This window comes from Ochotona curzoniae, unplaced genomic scaffold (assembly GCF_017591425.1).
Source record: "Ochotona curzoniae isolate NIBS_2020 unplaced genomic scaffold, NIBS_Ocur_1.0 contig_2723, whole genome shotgun sequence".
NCBI lineage: Eukaryota > Metazoa > Chordata > Mammalia > Lagomorpha > Ochotonidae > Ochotona > Ochotona curzoniae.
In genome coordinates, this window is record NW_024465573.1 from 10,304,210 (window position 1) to 10,329,243 (window position 25,034).

Below are 25,034 nucleotides of genomic sequence, written 5' to 3' on the forward strand. Positions count from 1 at the left end.
ATAAATATTTGAAGATTTCTTTGAAAAATCATGAAGAATTAGGTGAAATTTGCCACAGCATTAAGTGGAAATTAAGACTACCTCTATTACCTTTACTGAGCTAGTAAACTGGATTGTAATATTCACAGTCTATCTTTATCTCAATAAAAAATCAATAAACTAGCACTTGGAAAAGAAGCAATTCACCAAGAAGTAAAAAAGTAAAAGCTCAACCTGTTTTGGAAAAAAACTTGTAACACAGGATTCATAAAATGTTCTAATTCCATTATTAGCAAACAAACAAAAATAACACATTCACACAGGGAGAACACAAGTTAAATGTAAATTTTAAGAGTTAAAGTTTCATGATGAGTTTTACTTATTTTTTCATACAAAAGGTGCTACTCTAACTACTGCTTGCAATTTCTCCTTGAGGTTTCTCATTATCCAAAATGTTCAAACCATAGACACTGGATCTGTTCTTTTTCAATTATCTTTCTTATCCTATTCATTAGTGCACTTCACTGTGATTGAGTTATAGCTTCTGCTGAAGGGATGTGGACTCATATATTTGAGTTAGTTTTTTAAAGTTCCTTCTGGGATAGTTATTTTACTTATCGCATCTTCACTGCCTTGGTCAGTCAGGGCCTGCTGCAGTGAGGTCAATGGTAGCAGTTTCAGTGCTGATACAGAGCCTACAAGCACAGATAACAAATTCTGCTGCCTCTTTCATGCTCAGTAAAACTCAAGAAGCATGTAGAAATCTCCTCACCAAATGGGAGAAGCCTTCCTGTGTTTCAGTACAAATCTGCTGAGGCGTCTCTCTAGACAACACCAAGGAGCAATTTTTAGAAGATCAGAAAGCACTCATGCAAACAGGCTGACAGTGTATAAGGTGGGAGAACAACAGAAACATATCAGAAGTGCAGTAAAAGCTCGCAGTCGAAAAACAATTGGTGTGTATGTGAAAGAAGAAATACTTAAAATACATTCTAAATTTTATGTGGAATTATCTTACTAGAGATCATCATCTTGGAGTGGTTTTGGAATCAGACGTAACTTTGTATGTCTGAGCATTTTAGTTCGTTCTATGATTGTCTCTGTTTTCTTTGCTTGGTACCTTAGTTTTCTCTTTTTCATTATTATATTCCCAGCTGCTAAATTAGTGTGAGCATTGGCTGTTCTGGAGACCAGGGACAATGTAGCTAGCTGCTCAATGAATACCCTTATTTCCTTCCTGTGTGCTTGGTGGCCACTGAGGAATCTAGCAGCAGCTGTGGGTTTCAGGCAACACAAAAGAGAAAGAAAGCTTACTTTCTAAACACAGTTCCAGTCTGCATGCATGCATGAATGGAGTGTCAAAAACATTCTAGTAATAATTGATGTGGAGGGTATTTTTATCCAAAGTATGAGAGCACAGAGGCAAGGAAATGTTTGTTTCAAGTTTAAGAAGACCCAAGTGTAAAGTAAAACAGGAGTGTTATTTTATTATTAGTTGAGGCTAGTGTGACACACTATAAATGCTAAATAAGTGACTGCCATTATCATCATCATCCCAATCATCCCTAATTTTATCCTTGAGAAGCTGTAAGTCTAGAAAGTAAATCCTAAATCACATAGTTGATAAATGACCTTTGCATGATGATTTGATAAATGTCTGTATTACAACTCATTAGAATGAAAATTTAATTATGGCATGATTGAGTTAACATTTTGCTTAGGCCTTGTACGTTCAGCACAGGCATATAGTAGATACTCACAAATACTTTTGAATGCATTTTAAAAACTATTAGCATAGCCTTTTTGGTTAGTTAAATGTGGACTGAAATCCTACTTCCAGTACTTTCTATTCATGTAAATTTAGGCAAGTTAATCACTTACAGTCTTATCTTTCCCATTATTAAAAATGTGGCCAATAGGGCCGAGTGGCGTGGCCTAGCGGCTAAAGTCCTTACCTTGAATGCCCTGGGATCCCCTTTGGGCGCCGGTTCTAATCCCTGCAGCTCCACTTTCCATCCAGCTTCCTGCTTGTGGCCTGGGAAAGCAGTCCAGGATGGCCCAAAGCCTTGGGACCCTGCACCCATGTGGGATATCCTGAGGAAGTTTCTGGCTCCTGGCTTCAGATCGGCACAGTACCAGCCATTGTGCTCACTTGGGGAGTGAATCATCAGACAGAAGATCTTCCTCTCTGTCTCTCCTCCTCTCTGTATATCTGACTTTCCAATAAATAAATAAATCTTTTTAAAAAATGTGGCCAATAATATGTCAATATTATCCATTTCACAACCTTGCATAGGATGTAAGAACAGAGCATTAAGCCCAGCACATAGAATTGCTCCATTGTTCCCCCGGAGTCTCCTTTGACTCTCTTCTTTATGGTTGTCTCAGTTGGAAAACATTGTTTGCCACAAGGGGGCAATACAAGTTGGAAGCTAAACTACATGTCTTACACAAATCTTTCCTAATTAAATCAGCTGGTACCTCCCCTACTCCCTCCCTGATTTTTTTTTTTAAAGATTCACTTATTTTACTGGAAAGGCAGATTAACAGGGAGAAGGAGACAGAGAAAAGGATCTTCCACTCATTGGTTCACTCCCCAGGTGGCCACAACAGCCGGAGCTGAGCCAATCCAATGTCAGGAGTCAGGAGCTTCCTCTGGGTCAACCACATGGATACAAGGTCCCATATGGGACATCCTTCACTGCTTTTCCAGGCCACAAGGAAGGAGCTGCATGAGAAGTCGAGTAGCTGGGACAGGAACCTGCAGCCATATGGTATACTGGCACTTGTAAGGTGGAGGATTAGACAATCAAGCCATTGCACCAAACCTGAAACCTTTCTTTCTTTTTTTTTTTTTCTCTGTCTCCCTTCCTCAATCTGTCCTCTAAATAACTGAAGGCTTCATGTTTAGATTTCTGTTTTTCATTTCCTTCATTCTATTATTCAGGAATACGTCTTTATAATAAAATTTTAATTCAAAGGAACATCATCAATCATATTACTACATAGAATACATCTCACATTCTCTCTCATTCTGCTCTGCATCCTTTATCAGTCATCTTGATTACTGCCACTATGGCCCCCAGTATACAAACCTAACCCACAGTCTCCAGTTTTGAGTTGTACTACTCTCCCGGGATGCACAAACTGTACCACAAATTCAGCATGGAAAACAGATACGATTTCTGAGTTGTCAAGACTCAAATCTCAGTGTTAATGCTGTATTCCAAATTCCTCCATAAAATCACTGTATGAATCCTTCATTTATTTGATCTGCTCTTTCCCATTTTCAAATATATGCACCTAGTCACCTAGTACAAACTCCCTGTTCTCATCTCACTACCATTTAGCTTTCTGGTCTTCTTCCATTTTTCTGAAGACTATTTTTGGATAACAAATATTTGGAATCTGTATTCTTACAACATGTGCTGTATGATCTAAGCTGCGACTATGAAATATTCCTGTATCATATTTCTTTTTCAATTAAAGTTACATGTAACATTTGTTTGTGTTTTGTGACAATTATAAAAAGGAATTATGGAGAGCTGCATCCATTTACAAGGCTCTATGAAATTTAGAGAACATTCCTTTAAAAAAAACACAAACTTACTTCCATTTTATTTGACAGGCTGATTTTGGAAGCAGGGACAGGTGGGTCTTCCACCCTCTGGTTCATAGATGGTTTTTCCATCCACTGATTTACTCCTCTATAATGTGGGGCGAGGCCAGGTGGAAGCCTGGAACTCATTCCAAATCTCCCATGTGGGTGCTAGAGGCTTGGGTACTTGATTCATCACCTACTGCCTTGTGGGTATGCATTTACAGAAAGCTGAGATTGGACACTGAGGTAGAACTTGAATCCAGGAGTTCTGACATAAGATACCAGCATCAGAGTCTGAATTGCTGGGCCAAACATCTGCTCTTTGAAGAGTATTTCTGAGCCACAGGATCACTAATCCATCCTGGCTGCTGTCAGTAGTAGCAGGTACACTTACCATGAGACTATGTAATGTTTTACTCCAACCAATTGAAGGAGAAACAGTGATGTCGGGAGGGTTGTTTGGAAGCAAAAATGTAATACTACTAATTCTTTTGATAAGGCAGATAACCAGTCTTGCTACTTGAGGCACTATTCCAAATTTCCTTTTTCTGTTGGTAGAAAATATCTTAGAAACTACTGATTTAAGGGCCAGTGAATGGCTCAACGACTAATCCTCTGTCTTGCGGCACTGGCATCCCATTTGGGCCCTAGTTTGTGTCCCAGTTCTTGCAGTTCCCATAAAGCTCCCTCCTCATGGCCTAGAAAAACGGTGGTGGATGTCCCAAAGCCTTGAGACCTTGCACCCACATGAGAGAGCTGGAGCAGGCTTGTGGCTCCTGGCTTTGGATCAGCTCAGTTACAGCCATCATAGCCACATTGGAGGTAAACCACTGATGGAAGATCTTTTGGTCTCTCACTCTATCAATACATATGCTTTTTCAACACAAATAAGTAAATCTCGAAAAAGGAACTACTGATTTAAAGTCTTACAAAAATTCAAATGGTTTTAAAAAATCTGATGTTTTTTTTCTTAGTAATCATTAAATTATTTAAATGATGTAAGACACATAAAAAGAACATGCATACTTCTACTTACTTGAGGAGCCTAAAATATCAAATCCATAGAAACTGGAAAGTACCAGGGATTGGGAGGTGGAAGCAAGTAAGAGTTAGTGTTTAGTATGTACAGTTTCAGTATTATTTTTCCAGACATGATGTAAGATGGAAGTAGAATGATGTAAAACCTACTGCCAAAGAATGTGATTTAAGAAATGATGATGCCAGAGTGAGAAGACAAGCAGTGACAATGTCATTGTGTGCTCACCCCAAGAAGGGCTAAAGTCTTACTTGCAGTCTTTTCAGTTACATTTGGTTTCTGCTTAGATCTCTTGCCAGACATGGATTTGACCTAAGGTTACTTTGGTCTGGGAGGCCTAAGTCTCCCTAATTGAAAAATAATAATAACACGACAATAACCCTCATTGAATATATGTGAAGTGCAGGGTTTAAGTGCCAGACATGATCTAGGCCAAGCAAAAAGTTTTAGGCACATTTTAAAAACACCGTATATTAGTTTACTATCCCCTACCACCTATTTGTGCTTAAAAAAACAAAGCAAACCCCACAAGTCCCATCTCAAATTAGGAAAACAAACAGACATTTCTCTCTGCCAATAACCATGCCAAAGTGTGCTACAGCCAATGTTTGTGAAGCTCACCATGCAGCTGACAGTGCCACACATTGTGAAGTGGAAAATTTTGGGAAATGTTACATTTCAATCCTTTAAAAATCTCATATGAAAACAACCTTACAGGTAAGGAGAATCTTTCATTTAGAAAGCCAGCACTCTTGGAAAGAGTCCCATTCAATTATTTCAGCAGAGAAAAATAGCACATGAAAACAACAGTTCAAAACTGACAGTAAATCCACCTCAAAGCAAAACCATATCTGGGTTTTCTCAAGTAGCTGGGTTAATGTGGCATAAGAGAAAGCCTGACTAGTAGGTATAATTAAAGTATGAATCACAGAGTAAGCCATGAGTAACCCTGAAGGCAGCTGCAAGAGAGAAAAAAAAAAAGGCCTTTGTAACACACACACAACTTCATGGAGCAATGGGAGAAGGGAACGGCGGAAGGGTCCCCTTCCATGCCACTGCAATGAGGCGCCTGAGCAGGGCTCTCCTGACCATGCCATCAATGCCCGTTCATCCAGCACCTGTGGCGGACTGTTCTGCTTCATATCATACCGGCACACAGTCTCAACATTTCCTAAGGGCTGCCCAAGGAATCACGTTTTCCTTTACCTTTCTCTATAAAGGACCTTTCCATTCAGATCATAATAGTGTAGACAGTAGGCATAAAACAGTTGACTGCATGCATGAGTGGGCAAATGAGAGCCCGTATCTTAGAATCTGCATTTGCCCTGGCATGTAAGACTTTTAACCAACAGTGAAAACTGACACCCGACATGGTAAATGCTACTTCTCAAAGATTGCTGAAGCATTTTCAAAGAATTGTTCATGGTATTTCTAACGAAAAACACGATTGTTATATTTTATTTTGTTCCATATGTCAGCAGTTGGCATTGGATTTAGTTACTTAGAACAGCAACATGGCAAAAGTTGAAAGGAAATCATTTATTTGGCCTGCCCTGGTTTCTTGTATTTCAGGTTGTGTAATGATTGGTGGTAAAATCACTCCAGGTGAAGAGCAGCCCACTGGTGTTTATTTAATTCCATAAATTAACAAACAGCCTTGCTGCCTCCCATTCATTTCCACATGAGCAGTATTTACTCAACAAACGTTCAACACTTGGAGTGATGATGATTTCATTCGGTGGCCATTCGGCCAATATGTTGAAGACCAATAATGTAAATATAGTCTCACTTCTCTGACCCAGCAGAATTGAAGGCAAGTCATCAAATGAACCGTCTGCAAGATCCCCTCCTAGTTTGTTTACCTGCTATTTTTAATACTCACAGGTGTTTAAAGACTAGAAATGAAAATTTCGAGTTTATGAAACTTAATTGGGAAATATGTAAAGAAAGCACTTTAAGGAGAATTTTTCCCATGATCTGTAGAAGAGTTTTTTTCTTTTCCTTTTTTTTTTCAGCATATGGTTCAAATGGACGAAGCAATGGAAACACAGAAATTAAAAGCAGAGCCTGAAGAGAAATCACTGAGTTCTCAGAGCTCCCATAGCAGAGGATAGGATGAGATGTAAAGCAGCGGCTTTTTTGTTGTCAAGGTTTCAAGAGAACAGAAATTTATGAGGTGAACTTTTGCCAGAGGAGGGGTAACTGCCTTTTGGATGGAATTAACTATTCACTTGAAACTTAGGTCCACTCCAAAAAAAAAAAAAAAAGGAAAACCTCCTTATTTGTAGGTCAATTTTATCCAGGTGCCAGTGTGATACAAATCGTCACTCTAGAAGTAGGACTACCTAAATCCAAGGTGCTTATTTATAGGGTGAGGTTGACTTAATATTTCCCACCTCTGTGGAAAACTGGGGCGGGGTAGGCTAAGAGGGGGTACAAAAACAACAAAAAGCAAAAAGCTGAAGATTCCTAAGGCCGAATCTACAAAAAAAAAAAAAAAAAAAAAAAAACCCTGGGTGGGGAGAGACAGGAAAATGTTTCAACCTGGAGTTTATATGCATTTCCAGACGACGCGTGAAGTAAAAGCTAACCCAGCACTGGAAAGTATCCTGTGTCATTCAGGCTTTCAAATACACAAACTTGAGGGGAAAGTTAACCCCGGCTCCCCTGCCGGAGGAGTCTAGGCAACGAGAGGGGCGTTGGATGAGGAGGGACGGCCGTGAAGATCCTTTTGTGAAGCGGAGGACTTGTGTAGGTGGCCAGGGGCTAGCTGGAGCCCGGCGGCCCAGGTGCGGACGCGCGCTGGCCGCCGGGGAGCGCGGCTCGGGCGGCTGGGCCCGGGGCCGGGGGCGGGGTGGGAGCGCGGCGACGGCGGCGAGGAGGAGGGTCTGCGAGTCCTACCCGGGTGCACGGCGTTTGAGCCTGCGTCGGTCGTCGAGGGGGCGGGTTTCCCAGGCGCCGCCGGAGTTGCCACTGGGGCGCCCGCTTCTGGGCTCAGCAGCGTCTCCGACTGACAGGCGAGAGCAGTGGAGCCGGGCTGCCGGAAGTGTCCGTGCGCTCTGAGAGAAAACTTTCCTGCTCCGGCTCCGCCCGGAGCCTGGCCGTTCCCGGGGCTCGCGGCAGCAGCGACGATGCGCCCGGATGACAACGACCTGAGCGGACCTGCGCCTCGGCCCCCCGCCCGCTCCTGCCTTCGCCTCGCCTCGTGGGAGGAAGACTGAGCCCGGCGCAGGCGGCGCGGCGCGCGGGGCCCGTTTCCTTTGCGCGCGGTTCTCGCGCGTCTCCGCAGCTTCTCGGCGAGCCCGCGTGCCCACAGCGCCCGCTGCGGTCGCAGCTTCTCCCGCCCTGACCGCCGGCCGGGACGTGCTCCCGGCTGCCGCTGGCAGTACCTGTGCCATGGGGCTGCCCACTCTGGAGTTCAGCGATTCCTACTTGGACAGTCCGGATTTCAGGGAGCGCCTGCAGTGTCACGAGATTGAGCTGGAGCGAACCAACAAGTTCATCAAAGAGCTCATTAAGGACGGTTCTCTGCTCATTGGGGCGCTGAGGAGTAAGTGGGGCCGGTGGAGCGAAGGGGGAGAGGGCGTCTGAATCCGGGGTGTCCCAGTGCGGCGAGGGTCTCAGGGCTGGGACGGTGGGGACTGAGCTTCTTTTGTTTGAATGGATTTGGGGACAAAGCTAAAGAGCTCCCCTGCTGGTGGCCAACAAAGTTTGTTCGTAGGTGTTCTTTGATTATTTACTTGCGTGACTGCAGAGAAGGAAAAGTTACTGTGTGCAAGGAGAGCCAAGGTCATCTTTTTTGAATAAAGCCTCTGCAAAGGTGTGTGTGTGTGTGTGTGTGTGTGTGTGTGTGTGTGTGTGTGTGTGTGTTGGTGGGTGAATTTTAGCCTCTTTTTATCTTGCTTCTAATTTGAACACGTTTTTTAAAAAGACCTCAGGGAGCTTGGGGGTGAGTGTCAAAATAGTTTAAGACTAAAATTGAGCTATTTTAGGGATATTCAAAGAAAATTGTTAATTTGTTAAGCCCATTGGTGACGCCTCTTGGGGCAGGTCACTGACTTGGGTTTTTCCTTTTTAATGCGCATTTGCAGTTTTGCTATTGAGCAAGGCCGTTGAAAACAGCACAAGTTTTTGTGCGTCTGGATTTTTGGCGTGTGTTGCCTGTGGTCTCGCTCATGGGAATGAGAGTTCAGGGAATAAAGCTGGAGAAAACTTCCGGTCATCTGCAGAATGTAAAGAAACTGCCCTTGAGGGGAGTGTTTACTGAGCCCAATGGTGGCTGCTCCTTCCATTCTGTATGTGCGAAAGTGAGGCCGCCTTCTAAGTTTGGCAGACTCTGGTTGGGATTTCGGGGCACACCTCTGGGGCTCTTCTGTCTCCTTTGCCATACACCTCTTGCCTGCATTTTCTTTTATTGCTTCTTCCTAGTCTGCCTTTTCGGTTTCTAAGAGGACCTGAGTGGTGGACTCTTGTATATGCAGTATTGAGTGACTCAGTGGTGGGGCTTGGCTCGTGACCTATTCCAGGTGCTGTTTGCTTCTTAGGAGGGAATGCTGTCACTTCTGAGACATGTGTGCTGTCATCTCTAGCCTGTGATGCCTGGGCGTGGGCTGTGTTTTCTCAAGGTGGAGAACCTTTGTGTGATCTTACAGTCCTCAGGACATATAGAGGAGCAGTCTCGTGGTAAATGTCAGTGTAAGGTCAGTAACAGCATGAAGGGAATGTGTGTGGGCTGGGAACACTAGCAGCTGTCCTGGACTGTGAAGCATTCTTACTGATCCTAAGGATCCAGCTTAGCAAGATGTCTTGAGATGCGTGTGCTTTGAACTCATTTTGTATTTTAGCCATCTCAAATATTGTAACATTGACTCACCGTTTGTGTTGCTCAAGATTGAGGAAAATTAAGTATTCACTTACGTTCTAAATCTGAGACCACAATGGATAATAGCGTTTAGGATGATGGAAAATATGGTCGTCTTCAGTCTTTTGCAATCTGTATATACACAAGTGTGAGCTCACCCTCCAAGTCTGGCAGATTCTGAGTGAGGTTTCAGGAAATAGCTCTTGGCATCTGAGGGGGTTTTGCTGTCTCCTCTGCCATGTGCCTCCAGACTGGATTATCTGTCCTCCTTGTTTTATTCTCTGGGTCTTCACCCTTAGCCACTGAGACCCTAAGCAGAACCGGAAACTCCTACTGGGAATTGAGTGACTAACTGACAAAGCTTGCTATCTTTGCCAGGAAGCTTCTTCCACTGGAGCCTGCCTGTCTTAGAGTGCTGACTGCTGAGGCAGTGCTAGCTACAACTTTTGTCTTCAGGAGGTGAACTTCCAGTGTCCCAGAATTTGATAATACTTAAGTAGTTGAGCTCAGGGCTGTGACCTGTGCCTAGACGTACTCGTGATTTTATGTACTTTTTATTATGATTCTTTAATCTAGTCGTGTAAAAATCAGGTGGTTTCCATCCTTACAGATTTGCCTTCTATTCATAAATGCAAAAAGCTTGAGTTGTATGCCTCCTTGAAGGTATGCAACCCTGCTTCTCTGTATCATCCCAGGTTTTAGTATATGTGCTGCTGAAGCGAATGCACCGCCCTGTATCTTTAACTTGTCCTTATGTGCTTCAGTGTACAATCTGCTGTCTTCCTGAGGTTATTATATTTATAGTCAGAGTGTACTACTTTAACATTTGGTTATTACTCCTTTTATTGGAAAAGGAAGTCAGTTTATTCCTTTGAGAAGAGTTCCCAAGCTCAGCTGTCAAATGGGAGATATTTCAGAGCAAAGGAACTCTGGCAGTCCCATTAGACAACACTGCTGTTTTCCCACCAAGCCACCTTCTGTCCCCTGGGGGGATGCTCTGAGGCCAGCCTGCAGCTGTCCTGTGCTGCTGGGATAGGAAAAGTGTAATGAAAAGACTGGAAGCCTGCCTAGTTCTCTCCCAGATCCCAGAGTCTGCCCATCCTATTTTTCTCTCCCTGCTTGAAGAGGCCTTCACCTTCCCTTTATACCAACAATTTCAGGTGGTATATCCGTGATCTGTTTCAGCTATGTGTGCACATGTGTTTTCAGCACGTTTTTTTTTGTGATTTCCATCAATGATTAATTATTTTTTTAGTATAATCTTGCTTAGCAGATATTCATCAATGCATTCCCAAGCATCTCGTATTATTTTTATCCTTGTTATTAGCGTCCCTGGTGACGGTTTTAGCCTGTGCTCTCTCAGTATGTGCATGACTGTGTGGTGAGTCACACATGCTTCTTGGTCTACAATTGAAGATGTATTTCTTTAGTAGACTATTTTAAGTGCCTTTATAAATTGCACTAGATTATCTCAATATAGTGACTTGTGGTTTGAGTTCCAGAGTTCTGGAGTCAAATGTTGTTTGGTTGTTGGCAAGTAAGTTAACCTCACTGAATCTTAACTTAGCCTTAAGATGAGGAAAAGCTAGGGACCAGCATGGTAGAATAACAAGCTAAACCTTCGCCTTAATGCTGGCACACCTTGTGGGTATGGATTCTTGCCCCATGTTTTATTTCAGATCCAGCTCCCTGCTTATGGCTTGGGAAAGCAGTGGAGGATGGCTCAAGTCTGTGGGCCCCAGCACCCACGTGGGAGACCTGTGGACAAGCTCAGGCTCCTGGCTTTGGACCCTGTGAACTTCCACTGTTGCAGCCATTTGGGCAGTGAACCAGTGGTTGGAAGACTTTGATCTCTGTGTCTTCTTCTTTCAAATAAAAGTATAGTAAATCTTTTTTAAAAATGAAGAAAAGCTAATTCAGGATAATTTGCTCATATTGTTGTTTGCCATTTCGATATTTGGTAATAGTTGAGAATAATTTTGATACTGCTGAGCTGAGTTTAGCTCAAGCTCTCTGACACAAAACCTCTACTGTTTCCATCATATCCTGTAAGCATTTATTTCCATTTTTAATGATTTATTTATTCGAAAAGCAGAATGACAGAAAGAGAAGGAAAGGGAGAGAGAAGATGAGAATGAAAATGAATCTTCCATCTTCTTCTTCACTCCCTAAATGTGAGCAGCAGTCAGAGCTGGGCCAAGCTGAGGCCAAAAGTCTGGAGCTGTATTCAGCTCTTCTGTATGGGTGACAGTGGCAGGAAGCTGCACAGGAATTAGAGCAGCTGACACTGGAGCTTGCACTGCAGCATGGGATGCAAGGGACACAAGTGGTGGCCTCACCCACCATACCAAAGTGCTGTTCCCTACTCCCAAATTTTATTGAACGGGTGCTAGTCTTAAAATTTAAACTGTGAATTTCAAAGTTACTTATGCTTTTTTATTCCAATATGTCATATACAAAGGAACTTTTCAAAAGTTTTTTTTTCTCAGTTACCCACTTTACACAGTTCTTCTTTATATTTGTGAATCAAGAGTGTAATATTCAAGTAGAATATGCTTAGTTCTTGCAAAAAAATCAGACTCAAAGAGTAGGAAAATTGCTAAGATTAATTGTTTTAATTACAAGAAAGTATATGAACTAATGCATATGGAAGTATTAAATTGGCTTAGTCATTCCATAATGCATGCATTTGAAAATATCATGTGGTACATCATCAATGTTATAGTTTTTATATGTGAGTGTAAGAAATAAAGAACAGTTTTCTTCCTTGAATTCTTGCCTCTGTATGCCTTCATGCCTCTGCAATAATTTGCCCATTCTGCCTTTTATTTTAATAGTTTATTTTTGAAGTTTTTTACTTAGTTGATTAGGGTGCAAAGGGTCAAGGGCTACAGGAAGATGAGTGAGTCCATTATTTCCACATTCTTTTTGTTTTTTTCCCCTTTCTGTATCTGGGGGAAGGGGAGAAGAAAGGGGAGAAAACACACCCAGCCTCCCAACTGCCGCTGTACCTTGGGATGGAGGACAGTCACCCAGTGCCATTCCGGGGTCCCTGAAGTGGGCCTTGCTCTAAGGGTCCTGCTCAAGAGGATTGATAGTTCAAAACTTCTGATTTACTCCCAATTTTGGCACACCAAGCACGATGAAATCTCTCCAGAATCCACTGGTTGACATAGTCTGCCTTAGTGTGTCTGTTTTCCCAGATATTCATTGCCAACACTTGGCTGGGGTAGTTGATTGATTTGTTCTGTCCTCTGTCCTCTGTTGTGGTACCAGGTGTCCTTTGCAGGCTCCAACACACTGCCATATCCTCCATGTGTACCTGGATATGTTGTGCATTCCATCGAAACCACCATGGAGGCCCAGCTCTGATACATGCACTCCACGGTCAGACCATGGAACTTGCAGTTCTCTCCATGGTTGGGGTTCTGAGTCCAGCAATTCAGTTGAGGGGATCCCCAAAGGAACTTCATCTGAGGTGATTCCAGACTTGATTGTTGTATGTACTTGTCAGTACAGGGTTCGGCAAAGTCTGTCACCCCAATTGGCTTATGAACATGCAATTGCTGGGTCAGTTCTGTCTCCAGTCTTGTCTTTTACACAAATGAGTGGGTGCTGCATCTCAGCCCGATCTTGCCCACCACATATTTGTCTCTCACTGTAACCATTGGGAGCGGTATCCTAGTCGGAGTGACATGCAATAACTCCTACCAGACCTGCCCCCTGCGCTAGTTCCTGTGCTTACCAGTATGTACAGCAGAAGGGTCCAGTCTGTCTCATGTCCCATTCAGCTCTCATACATGTTATTGGGCATTGAAACTTAGTTCATTCCAACCAGCCCCATTATCTAGCCCTCACATGTTTTGGTGTCATTCTAGCCATGCCTGCCCCAGTCCTGGTTCTCATGCTCACCAGTGGGAGTGGCAACTCAAGAGGGAGGTACCCACTGTTTCCCTAATGGGCCCACTCCCACTCCCGGATCTTGCACTCTCCAGGTGGTTCTGCAGTTTAACCTGACAGAATTTGCCCCCTGTACCAGCATCTGCCATCTGATGCTGCGTCAAAGCCCAACCTTCCGACACCCACTCTGGCTTATGCATGTACCATTTGGAACAGTCACCCAACCTGACTTTTCCCCTGATCCAGCTCACATGAGGCCAGCTGGTGTTGTAGTCCTGCCTGGCCTGATCTCCCCCCACTCCAGCTCTTGGGCTCACCAGTGGGAGTGGTTGTCCAGCAAGGGAACCCTACACAGCCACCCTACTGGTTTTCTCCCTCCTCCCAGGGTCTCACTTGTGCTGGTTGGGCACTGCGGCCCAGTCTGGCTTGACCTGCTTCACCTTGGCATTTGCCAATGAGTGCTGTAGCCTGGGAGGCCAGGCCCGGCTTATCCCTAATTCCACCTGGTAGGGGTTACAGCCCAGCCCAGCCCAGCCCAGCCCAGCCCAGCCCTCTCCCAGACCCAGCCCTAATGTGATCTGGCTTGTGTTATGACCCGACCCGGCCTGACCCACACTCCATTCTGGTACTCAAATTCACCAGCAGGTGATATGAACTGGCCCAGCCTGGTCCTCCCCTGACCTGAGCCGGATGTATGCTGATGGGTAGCACTGCCTCACCTGGTCTGGGCTGCTCCCTATCATGGTTCTTGCGCTCACCTGAAGGGACTATGTCCCAGCAGAGGAGTTCCTCAAGCTCCTCAATCAGAACCTCTCCCAATGCCAGATCTTGCATCCATGGCCAGCCCTATTTAGTCCACCTAATGTCCTAGCAGGAACAGTGCCCTTTCCTGACTGGCCTTCAACCTTTCTGTTTTTTTTTCTGTTGGTGCTATAGCCCAGCCAAGCCTGGTTCACACCCAGACATAGCTCACGCATGGCTCTGCAGGAGACCTAGCTCAGCCTTTCCTACACCGACCCTGGTTCTCACGAGTATCAGTGAGGGTTGGAGTCTAGCCCAGTCTAGTGCACCCAAGACCTGTTCACACTTGTGCCAGGGGACATTGCATCATGTCTAGAGCAGATCACAGTGTCTACTCTGGCCATCACACTCAGTAGTGGGAACCACAACCCAGCAGGGCATCCCCCGTTTTTCCCAACCAGGTATGTTCCCAGCCACAGATCTTGTGTGTGCCAGTAGTTGCTCTGACCCAGCTTGGCAAAGTCCCTCACCTGTCTTGGCCTTTGCCTTTAGATGCTGTAGCCTGACCTGACCTGGCCTGCCCCTAGTCTCAGTTCTCACTGGCAGGTGCTGGAACCTGGTCCTGTTCAATCTGCTCCTATTCCTGGCTCATATAAACCAGTAGGTATGACAGCCTAGCCAGGCATGGCATGTACTCCAGCCTAGCCCACCATGACCTGTGTTCCAGCTTAGTTTCTGCACTTACCAGTGAGCTAGGGCTTGCTTGGCCCTATTTGGTCCACCCTCTTCCAAAACTGACCCACACACTTGCCAATGGAAGAAGCTACCTTGCCCAGCTTGCCCTACCCTGAGGCCTGGACCAGCAGCAGGAGCTATGACCTGCTAGGGAAGTTGTCCAAGTTTTCCCACTCAGCCCACTCTCAGACCTGAGTTTCATGCATGCCAGTGGATGCTAGGCCCTTGCCTGGCATAGTTTGCCTCTCTATCTTGGCCTTTATATGAACTGGTGAATGTTGTCGCCCGGCCCACCCCACATCGTGTTCTAGGATGCACAAGCGGGCTCTGCAGTTTGGACCTGCCCAGCCTATTCCCAGCCCCAGTGAGTGTGAGTGTTGGCGGGTTCCATGGTCACACCTAGCTCAACCCATCACCACTCCAGCTCTTAAGCTAACCAGTGGGACTTGTATTTCCACAGGGTTTGCACACATCTCCCACTGAATCTACCCCTGGATCTTGTTCTCTCGTGTGCTGGTTAGTGTCCTGGCCCTGCCTAATGTGACCTGTCCCCTGTTCCAACCCTCGGTCAAGCACTAGGCTCCAACCCTGCTAGACAGGCCCCCAGTCCTAGCTTTTGTATGGGCTAGTGTGTGATGATCATCAATGTTCTGCACAAACAAGCCCATCTCAGGACTCCCATGTGGGCTGGTGCGTCGGTCTGACCCATGCAGATCTTCTGGTCTCTCCTCTCCAAATCACTTGCTTACCTGCAAGTACAGTGACCCTGTGATTTGGAATCCCTCAGGAATCATTCCTCACCTACACACACAGTAGCCTTATCCATTGATGTCTTGAGGTAGTAATTCCACTTCCCCATGTCCTCTGAGCTTGTTGCTGGGCCACCAGCAGATGAAGCCCAGCACCTTTGGCACCATGGTTGCCCAGACCATAATAGCTTCAGCTGCCTTTAGGCAGCCAGGCTGGGATGCACCTGTCCCCCAACCAGCCAAAAGTGGCCAGTGGGGTTGAGAGTCCCATTTGTGTGCCCAACCCAGGCCATGATGGCTCCAGCTCCCTTTAGGCAGCCAGGCTGGGATGCCCAGTTCTGCCTTCTTTATCGTGGTCTTCTCATTGCTTTATATTGCGATCAGTCCGTTATTTGGTTTGATCTCAAAATATTGTTTCCATTCTTGAATGTTTGGGATTCTCTTAAGTGAAGAAAAATGCGAATGGGCTTTAATATTGATTTAATTATTCATTGCAATAGGCATATGAAAGTACAGAGCTATAGTCTTATGTTTGCTATATTTCCATAGCTCTTAAAATATTTTATTGATTTGAAAGCAGAGCTACAGGAAAACAGAGCAAGAGGAATAAAGTGAGAATAGGGGAGAAAGAGCAAGAGCGAGAGAAAAGGAGAGAAGGAGAATGAGAGAGAGAGACCTTCCATCTGCTGATTTACTCTTCAAGTGACTGCAGTGGCAGGGTTGGACCAGCTGAAAGCTAGTAGCCTTTAATGCCACTCAGGTCTCTCATATTTTCACAATCTTCAAATCAAATCAAATCAAATCAGTTTATCATTTAAATATAAACAATATTGTGAAACCAGAATAAACTTTTGTAGTTTTTAACTATTTGTTTATTTGAAAGAGCTACAGAGAGAGGAGAAGTGGGGAGAGATCTTTCATCCACTAGTTCATTCCCTAGATGGCTGCAAAGATCAGGGCCACCAGGATGAAGCTGGGAGCTAGGACCTTCTTCTGGATCTTCCACTTGGGTAGCAGGGGCCCAAACAGTTGGGCCATCTGCTGCTGCTTTCCCCAGGGCATTAGCAGAGACCTGAATCAGAAGTGATTAGCCAAGACACAAACCAGCACCACATGGGATGGTGGGATTGCTGTAGCGACTTTACCTACTACATCATGACACTGACATGCCAATATCAAACTTGTCAACTATATTTGATAATAAATTGGTGTTTTTTGTTTTTGAAACCAGTTTTTTCTCATGGAGACTGGTGCTAACATCTTGTGTGTTGTTGATTTACTTTCTTACTAGTTTTCCCTACTCTACTTGCAGTCTTTTAGCATCTTCTGATGGTGGTTCTGCTTGTATCACAACCTACTGATTTGTTGGTCATATTGCCTTTGTCCAGGAAACAGTCATTTTTAGTGCTGGGGGTGTTTATTCCAGTAGTTGGTGGTTCCTGAATTGATGATTTAGAACATACTCATTAAGATATTGGCAAGAGGGAAATACATGATTGTAAAGCGTCCCCACAACTCAGACTTAAGTACAATGCTAGGGTGCACTTGGGATATGCTACCAGAATTTGTAGTGACTCATGGGAAAAATCAAATGAAAAATGAATAGAATGACAGGTTGAAGAGACTTGAGAGACTTTCCATGTCTAACTGTTCTGCTTACTTGGTCATCCTTCAGAATTAATGAGAACTACTGTTTTAGGCAAGATCTAGTGTTTGAATTTACACATACATTGTAGTGAAACTCTGTGCAGATTCTTGTTTATTTTGCTGGGGCCCAACACCTTGCTGTCCTTGATTTTGCTGTGGTGGTTTAGTTGGGCAGCCTAATCAAAGGTACATATGTGTAATGACTTGAACCTTTTGTTTCGTTCTGAAAGTCATTGGAATTTGAGTTAAATGAGCAGCAGTAACTACATCTTTCCAGTGAACTGTGATTAATTTGAGGAACTAGTAGATTAAGAATATAGTACTTTAAAGGTTCTGTGTGCATAACATGTCAGGAGTAAAAGCAGTTATACTTGTGTTAATTTAAATGGCGTCCGGCACTTACCAGAGAGAAGTTCAATTGGACTGGCTAATTGTTTCCATCTTCTCATGAGTCTAATAGGTGTAGTTTCACACCATCTTTGTTTCTTCTGGACCTCCTCTTCAATCAGATCATCATTGAGAGAGCTTTATGGGTTAGGAGCTCAGGGAATGGGTTGCAGAGGGGAACAGAGATTGGTTCCTATCTAATGGAGGAGGCTGGTTGGGCATAAGACACCTTATCTGCTGCCACCTGTCCCAGTTACCACCCAGTTACCTTGGACAGTGTACAATATCAGATAGCCATTAAACTTTAAAAAGTTACTGACAGGAAGACTTTTCTAAGTTACTTCTTTAGAGTACAATGTTTGTTAGTGTAATTGCTTAAAAATTGGTAAGACAAAATAATGAAGATTATACTAAGTGGTAGTTTGATGATGATACAATCTTATTACAAATAATGAATTATGGAAAGAAGCAAATCTTTTCTCTGTATTTACGAACATATACATTAAAATGAGAACATTGAGCTTTTTTGAGTAAATATTGAAAAACAGTGATTGTTTTCTATGGAAAGAGAAGAAAGTCTGAAGGATAGTGTGTGCTTTAGCTTGAGTCTTTTGGGAATATTGTTTCTTCCAGAGCTGTAATTACCATCTTCTACTGACCCCAGACTTCTCTGCTAGCTGAATGTTAATTCCCACTCATTTGAGCCTTCCAGGCAGATGCTGAACTTCCTACCATGTCACCTGCAACCCACTGGTTTCTACTTGCAGCCCTGTGTCAATCTTCCTTTTTCCTCCTATCACCCGTCACCTAGCAGACCTTATAGTGTATTCCCAGGATATTCAGTGGATAGAGCCTCATCAAATAAGGGCTACTTTTTGCCCTTATTGGGAATTAAAAACAATCATGGAGCACCAGGATGCTTAAGTCTGGGAACTTCCCTTACATAGTGTGTTCTTGGCTGTGTGTGTGTGTGTAAACATAGAAATTTGCATAATATTTGTTCATCTTAAATGCTCCTGAATCAAATGAGAGGTGGCAGTTTGATAATATGATAGTTAATAGAAATGTAATTATTTTGTTTCCTCTGTAGCCAGTTAAATTTAAACTTTAGCCAGGATATTTCTGATAATGTTAATCCTTCTCTCTAGAATTGTATCTAACAAATATTGAGCTCATTAGAACACTCCATTCTTTGTAGCTACAGTGTTTGGATTTCACTATCAAGAATCTAATTATAGGGTCGGCATTTGGCTCAACAGCTAAGAAGCCACTTGGGGCACCTGCATTCCGTATCACAGTGCTTGGGTTTGAGTTTTGGCTCTGCTCCTTGTTCCAGCTGTGGTTAATGTACACCTTGGAAGGCACCGGCTGATGGCTCAAGTACTTATATTCCTGCCACCCATGTGGGACACCTAGCTTGAGCTTTTCTAATTTCACTGGTGGAACAGTGTCTTGAATTTTGTAGAAGATGGGGAACCATCCTGCAATGGTTCTTAATATTAGGCAATATGAAAAAAAAAATTGGAGAAAGTGCTCCTTTCATGTAACCTTGCTGTAAGACCCAAACCTCAGTTTTTCTGTGGAAAGGAATGTGGAGACACACAGTGACAACCTTTCTTTGGAAATCAGTCGTATTCTTCAGTAGTGAGTTTTCTGTAATATTTGTTAATGCAAATTGTAAAAAAGCCATATTGCCTCTTAGCTGATGAAAGGCATTCCAGGCAGAATTCCCTCAAGCTTATTCAAATGAATGACCCAGCTTCAATTTTCTTTCTAATACCCAGGGAACATAATGATTAAATTTAATTTAGAGAACTGGTATGTGTGTGTGGACAGGAGTGATAAACCGGTAATAGAGATGAGCCTTCTATGTAGTGTATGGCATATTATCACTTTCCAAATAGGAACCCTACAAAATTGATATTACTTTGTCATCATGTGCATCTGCTCTTCTTTTCTCTATAAACTGTAAAAGAGACGTATCCCACTCTCCATCCTAAGAGGGTATGATGCTGGTGGGAGTGGAGACAGCAAGGACAGGCAAAGAAAAATCAGGTGTGAAAACGACTGAAATATTATGACTTTAGATCTTTCTTTTTTTGGCTGTTGTGGCTTGTTGGACAAATAGCTATGACTTCAATCAAAATAGAGAAATTGAAAATGAAAATAGAGGAGTATGTCACACTGACCCTACAGTTGTTTTACAAGTTGTGAAAAATTTGGAAGAAGTGATTCTCCTCAAAATGACTAGTTTCAGAGAAAACATAGGTGAGTAGCCCTGTGTAGGTTCCTTCCTCTAGTTTCAGCTCTGCCACTGCTCCTCTCCCAGGATGTAGTGCTGCTGAACTCCTCCTTTCTTGGTTTTGTCCTCCGTCCTTGTCTTGAATGTTGGTGCTTCACAGGCTTTCCTCTCAGCCCTTTTATTGTCTGCCTTCTTTGTAAGGTAACATTTTCCTCCCACGGTTCCAACTCCAATTTTGTTTTTCTGATCTCTATACCCGATTTTCATCTTTCTGGAGAATTAACAACCTGGTTGTGCTTCAGGCAGCCTCAGACACAGTTTTTTTGGAAACAGTTCTTCCTTTCCTTTAAGCTGCCTTCTCTGTGTTCTGTTTTGTTCAGTGATATCCTCTGCTACATCTTCATCTTTTAAAAAAAAATCTGAGCTTTCTTATTTTTTAAGATTTATTTATTTTTATGAGAAAAGCATGTATACAGAGAGAAGGAGACACCGAGAGAACTTCTGCCTGCTGGTTCACTCCTTTTTTTTTAAAGATTTATTTTTATTATTATTTTTTTTTATTGGAAAGGTGGATATACAGAGAGGAGAGACAGAGAGGAAGATCTTCCGTCCAATGATTCACTCCCCAAGTGAGCGCAACGGTTGATACTATGCCGATCTGAACCCAGGAGCCTCTTCTGGGTCTCCCATGTGGGTGCAGGGTCCCAAAGCTTTGGGCCGTCCTCGACTGCTTTCCCGGGCCACAGGCAGGGAGCTGGAAGGGAAGCGGGGCTTATGGGATTAGAACCGGCATCCATATGGGATCCCAGGCATGCAAGGCTAGGACTTAACCACTTGCGCCACCGCGCCGGGCCCTGCTGGTTCACTCCTAATTGGCCTCCACAGCCAGGGCTGAGCCAATCCAAAGCCTGAAGCCAAGGGTTTCTTCCGGGTCTCTGAAACAGGTGCAGGATCCTAAGGATGACTTTCGGCCATCCTTGACTATTTCCCCAGACTATATCCAGGGAGTTGGATGGGAAGTGGAGCAGCCAGGATGCAAATCAAGTACCCATATAGGATGCCAGTGCTGGCAAGGAGAGGATGTAGGCATTGAGAAATTGTACCAAAGTCATATTTGAGCTTTATTTTATTATTTTATTATTTTTCATTGGAAAGTCAGATATACAGAGAGGAGAGACAGAGAGGAGGATCTTCCATCCGATGATTCACTCCCCAAGCAGCCACAACAGCTGGAGCCTTGCTGATCTGAAGCCAGGAGCCTGAAGCCTGTACTGTATCTCCCACATGAGTACAGGCTCCCAAGGCTTTGGGCTATCCTCTACTGCTTTTCCAGGCTACAAGTATGGAGCTGCATGGGAAGTAGGGCTGCTGGGTTTAGAACCGGCGACCATATGGTATCCTGGTGCAGGCAAGATAAGGGCTTTAGCCACTAGGCTACCATGCTGGACCCACATTTGAGCTTTGTAACTCTGCTTTTTCACTCCACCAGACTCTAACATTTCATTAATTCTACAAATTTATACCCGAAATATATTAAATTTCATTCAGTCTGTCTTCATTGATGATTATCATATTTATTAGTATAAATTTTTATATATGAGAGCACTTCAAAATGTCTCTGAAAAAGAGCATTTAAAAGACCATTTTGTTCTAAAAAAAAAGCTTAATCTATCTGCTACATTTTTTCAAAATCTTTGCAATATACCTTAGTATCTATATCCTTGTGGCACTGGAGAATCCAAGAACTATCAGAATATCTTTGCATCTGTTTTAATAGTTGCTTGCAGAAGAGCCAGCACTGTGGCTTAGTGAGCAAAGCTGCTGCCTGCTGCAGCATGAGCATTCCATATGGATGTTAATTTGAATTTCAGCTGCTCCAGTTCCAATTCAGCTCCTTGCTAATGCTCCTGGTGAAGCAGGGGAGGATGACATAAGTTCTTGGGCCCCTAGCCCCACCTGGGAGATCCAGAAGAAACTCCTGACTCTGTGCTTAGATTGGCCCAACTCCTGCTGTTGTGGCCATGTGGGGAGTAAACCAGCGGATGAACACTCTGGCCTTTCCTGACTTTCCCTCCCTTCCTGTCTGTAAATCTGACTTTCCAATAAAAGAAAAAAAAGCATGATAAAAATGTTTATTGCAGATAATTTGAGATATATCAGTATGGTTAAATACAACAGTAACATCCATGTGCAATTATTTTTTCCTAAAGTAAAACAACTCTTCTCACATGTAGATGCTCATTAGTTGAGCCTGGGCTGATTTACATTTTACAAAGAAGAGTTTGACTAACTGAGGGTTAAAAGAGCCAGGAAATAATGACTGCACATATGCTTTTAAATATTGCTGTCAGCAGACTTTATATGCAATGGCAGTGGTCTTTATGTGCTAATGTTTTGGGTTGGACAGTCTTGGTAATGGCAGACAGCACCAGGAGTTAGAACTTGGTCACATTCTCAGCAGTGCACTGTCTAGTGGCATCATGGATGCATGTGACTGGTCTTGGAATATTTTCGTTAAAAATGAGAATAACATTTGTTGTATGTGCCTGATAGGATTTTTGTGTGAGCTAATGGAAAGACTGAGTGTTATAATTTTCAGTGTTGTAATTTTATCCCTTTCTAAAGAAGAAACTGTTGAAATGGAAATGCTTTAATTGGCAGTTAAACCATGAGCTCGTTTGTCATTCAAATTAGTTTTATTTAGTAGGAAGTGATTACAGGGTGTGGCATGGTTTTGATTTACAGTTTTTTCTATAAAGGAAACAAATATCTCTCTTGCTTTTGGAACCAAGGCAGCCTTGGGTTGGTATTTAGGGATTAGTGAAACACACTATAGGTTTTGAGACTTCATGGGTAAATATGCTGATGCATCAATTCTGCCTCAAACCAATTGTCTATAAAAATATTTAAAATGATGATTGCAATGTGTACATCCCAGGAATGAAATAGTTGGACAATTGTACACAATGCAACAGGCTAAATTTTGCAGATGAGAGCATGCATGGCTACGTTGGTGTCTGCATTTTCAACAATGGCTTAAAAAAGTGCTTCCCTAAGTGCCGCCTCTGCTACACAGATGTTTTATAAATGTGATTATGTTGAAAGTGAGATCATCCTAGCGATTATTGTGGAGAAAGGAAAGCAGTGAAGTTGGTAGGTCATTGCTTGAGGCGCTAGGAGAAGGAAATTCAATTAAGAGCTGAAGAGGAAGATTCTGTTGGCTTAGTGAGAAAACGGAATAGAGAATTTCTGTTAGTTGATCCAGGAAAGGTGATGCAATTGACTTTATATCAGAATAGCCAGGAGAAAATATTTGGATAGTACTCTAAAGTAAAAAACACAACAGATTGTTAATGAAGAAAAAGAAGGGGGGCAGGTGCTTGACACAGTAATTAACACACCTGCTGGGACACTCTTATCCTACATCAGAGGGCCTTGTTTTCTCTGCTCATTCAGGCTTCAGCCAGTGTGCCCTATAGGAAGGAGCAGGTTGCCTCAAGTGCTTGCATCCCTGATCTTTTGATTGTCAGTTTTTTGGCTTTGGCCTGGCTGTTGAATCCTTTAGGAAATAAATCAGCTGATAGATTTTCTATCACACATACTCTCTCCCTTTCTTTTTCTATTTTTCCAGTAAAATGAAAATGCATGGAAATTTGAAAATAACAAAGAATGGTATTTCATAACGGATTTGGGAGCTTGAAGGTGGCTCAGGCTTGGGGAAATAGGGACTGATGGACAGAAACTCTAGACTTTTGGGCAGCTTGTAAAGTGAATACTGGAAAAGAAAGATCAGGCTCAGGCATGAAAAGGAGTGAGTATGGATCTTAAATAACGCCTAGCAAGAAAAATTAGCCAGTGACCATGAGGGCATCCAGTTTGTCATGTCTGACTCAATTGAATGCATGCCTGTTTTTTTTCCCAGTCTTGCCTTGATTTCTCAGGCTGCTGTAATAGACATGAGAGTTCTGTGGATATTCGTGGCTTGCTGAGTCTGATGTTTTCTGGATGCCCTCCCCCCACCAGTGGATAAGGGGACGAGAGAAAATGAAACACGGATGCAGAACTTAGGTGACAGCCCAGGGTCCTCTCCATGTTAAAGTCCAGCTAAGTTCAAGTTGTGCAAATAATCTGAATGCTGTGTCCGGTTAAAAGAAATGAGGAGGTGTTGCTGGCTAGTGAAGTTGCATTTTCACTCACACATTTCATCTTTAATCACTAAAACATTTTAATGTTAGTAGGTTCTTTGAAAACTAGCTTGATCTGGAGTCAGCCTGATAAGATAGAGAGCTTTGGTCAAAGAAAATTTTTTTTCAGTCTTAGGTCTGCCACTAACTAGCTATGAGATTGGGAGGGTATTACATGGCTTCTTTTGTGAGTTTTCTTGTCAGTTTTATGGGAGAAACACTTCCTATGTGTATTTTCAGCATTAGAGAAGATAATACAGCTCAAGTATTTGGCACAACGGGTGATACCTGGGTTTAGATGTTTTTTTCTCATCTCTTGACTGGAGTTACAAAGAAAATCATCACCATTTTTAAATTCCTAACAAGGTGAATTGGGACTTGTGTGATAGCCTGGGGGCTAAACACCTTACACTCCTGGGATCCCATATGGGTGCCTGTTCCTGTTCCAGCTGCTCTACATCTCATCCAGCTCCCTGCTTGTGACCTGGGAAAGCAGTCAAGGATGGCCCAAAGCTTTGGGACCCTGTACCCACATGGGAGACCTGGAAGGACCTTGTGGCTCCTGGCTTTAGATCAGCTAAGCTCCAGCCATTGTGGCCATTTGGGGAGTGAACTGGCAGACAAAAAATCTTTCTCTTTGTCTCTCCTTTATATCTCTATATATCTGCCTTTCCAATATTAATTAATTAATTTTAAAAAACCAAGATGAAGTAGCTTTTTACTTTTTTTAATTTTTAAAGATTCTGTTGGTTCACCAGCCTTCGTTCGCACATAATGATCACAGCTGCTTGGGTTAGATGCACCAGGTTAGAGGAACCAGGTCCTCTAGCTGGGTCTCCCACCTGGGTGTCAGGGACTCCAGTAGTTGGGGCATTATCTGCTATCTTCCAAGGCACATTAGCAGGTGCTGGATCTAGAATAGAGCTACTGGAACTTGAACCAGCACTCTGATAAAGGATGCTGGCATCACAA

The 25,034-nt window shown here is 43.3% G+C and overlaps 1 protein-coding gene across 3 annotated transcripts in view; it reads left to right on the forward strand.

The window, feature by feature from the left end:
- The first annotated feature begins 7,614 nt into the window (after positions 1–7,614).
- Positions 7,615–25,034, forward strand: part of ARHGAP42 (Rho GTPase activating protein 42) — a 258,025-nt gene continuing 240,605 nt past the window's right edge. For 2 of the 3 annotated variants that reach the window (XM_040976849.1, XM_040976848.1), the window contains exon 1: positions 7,776–8,166. In XM_040976849.1, coding sequence (XP_040832783.1) covers positions 8,013–8,166 — 154 coding nt within the window. In that variant the 5' untranslated portion in view covers positions 7,776–8,012. Of the gene's footprint in view, positions 8,167–25,034 lie in introns of all 3 variants that reach the window. The other variant, XM_040976847.1, reaches the window with a different exon arrangement.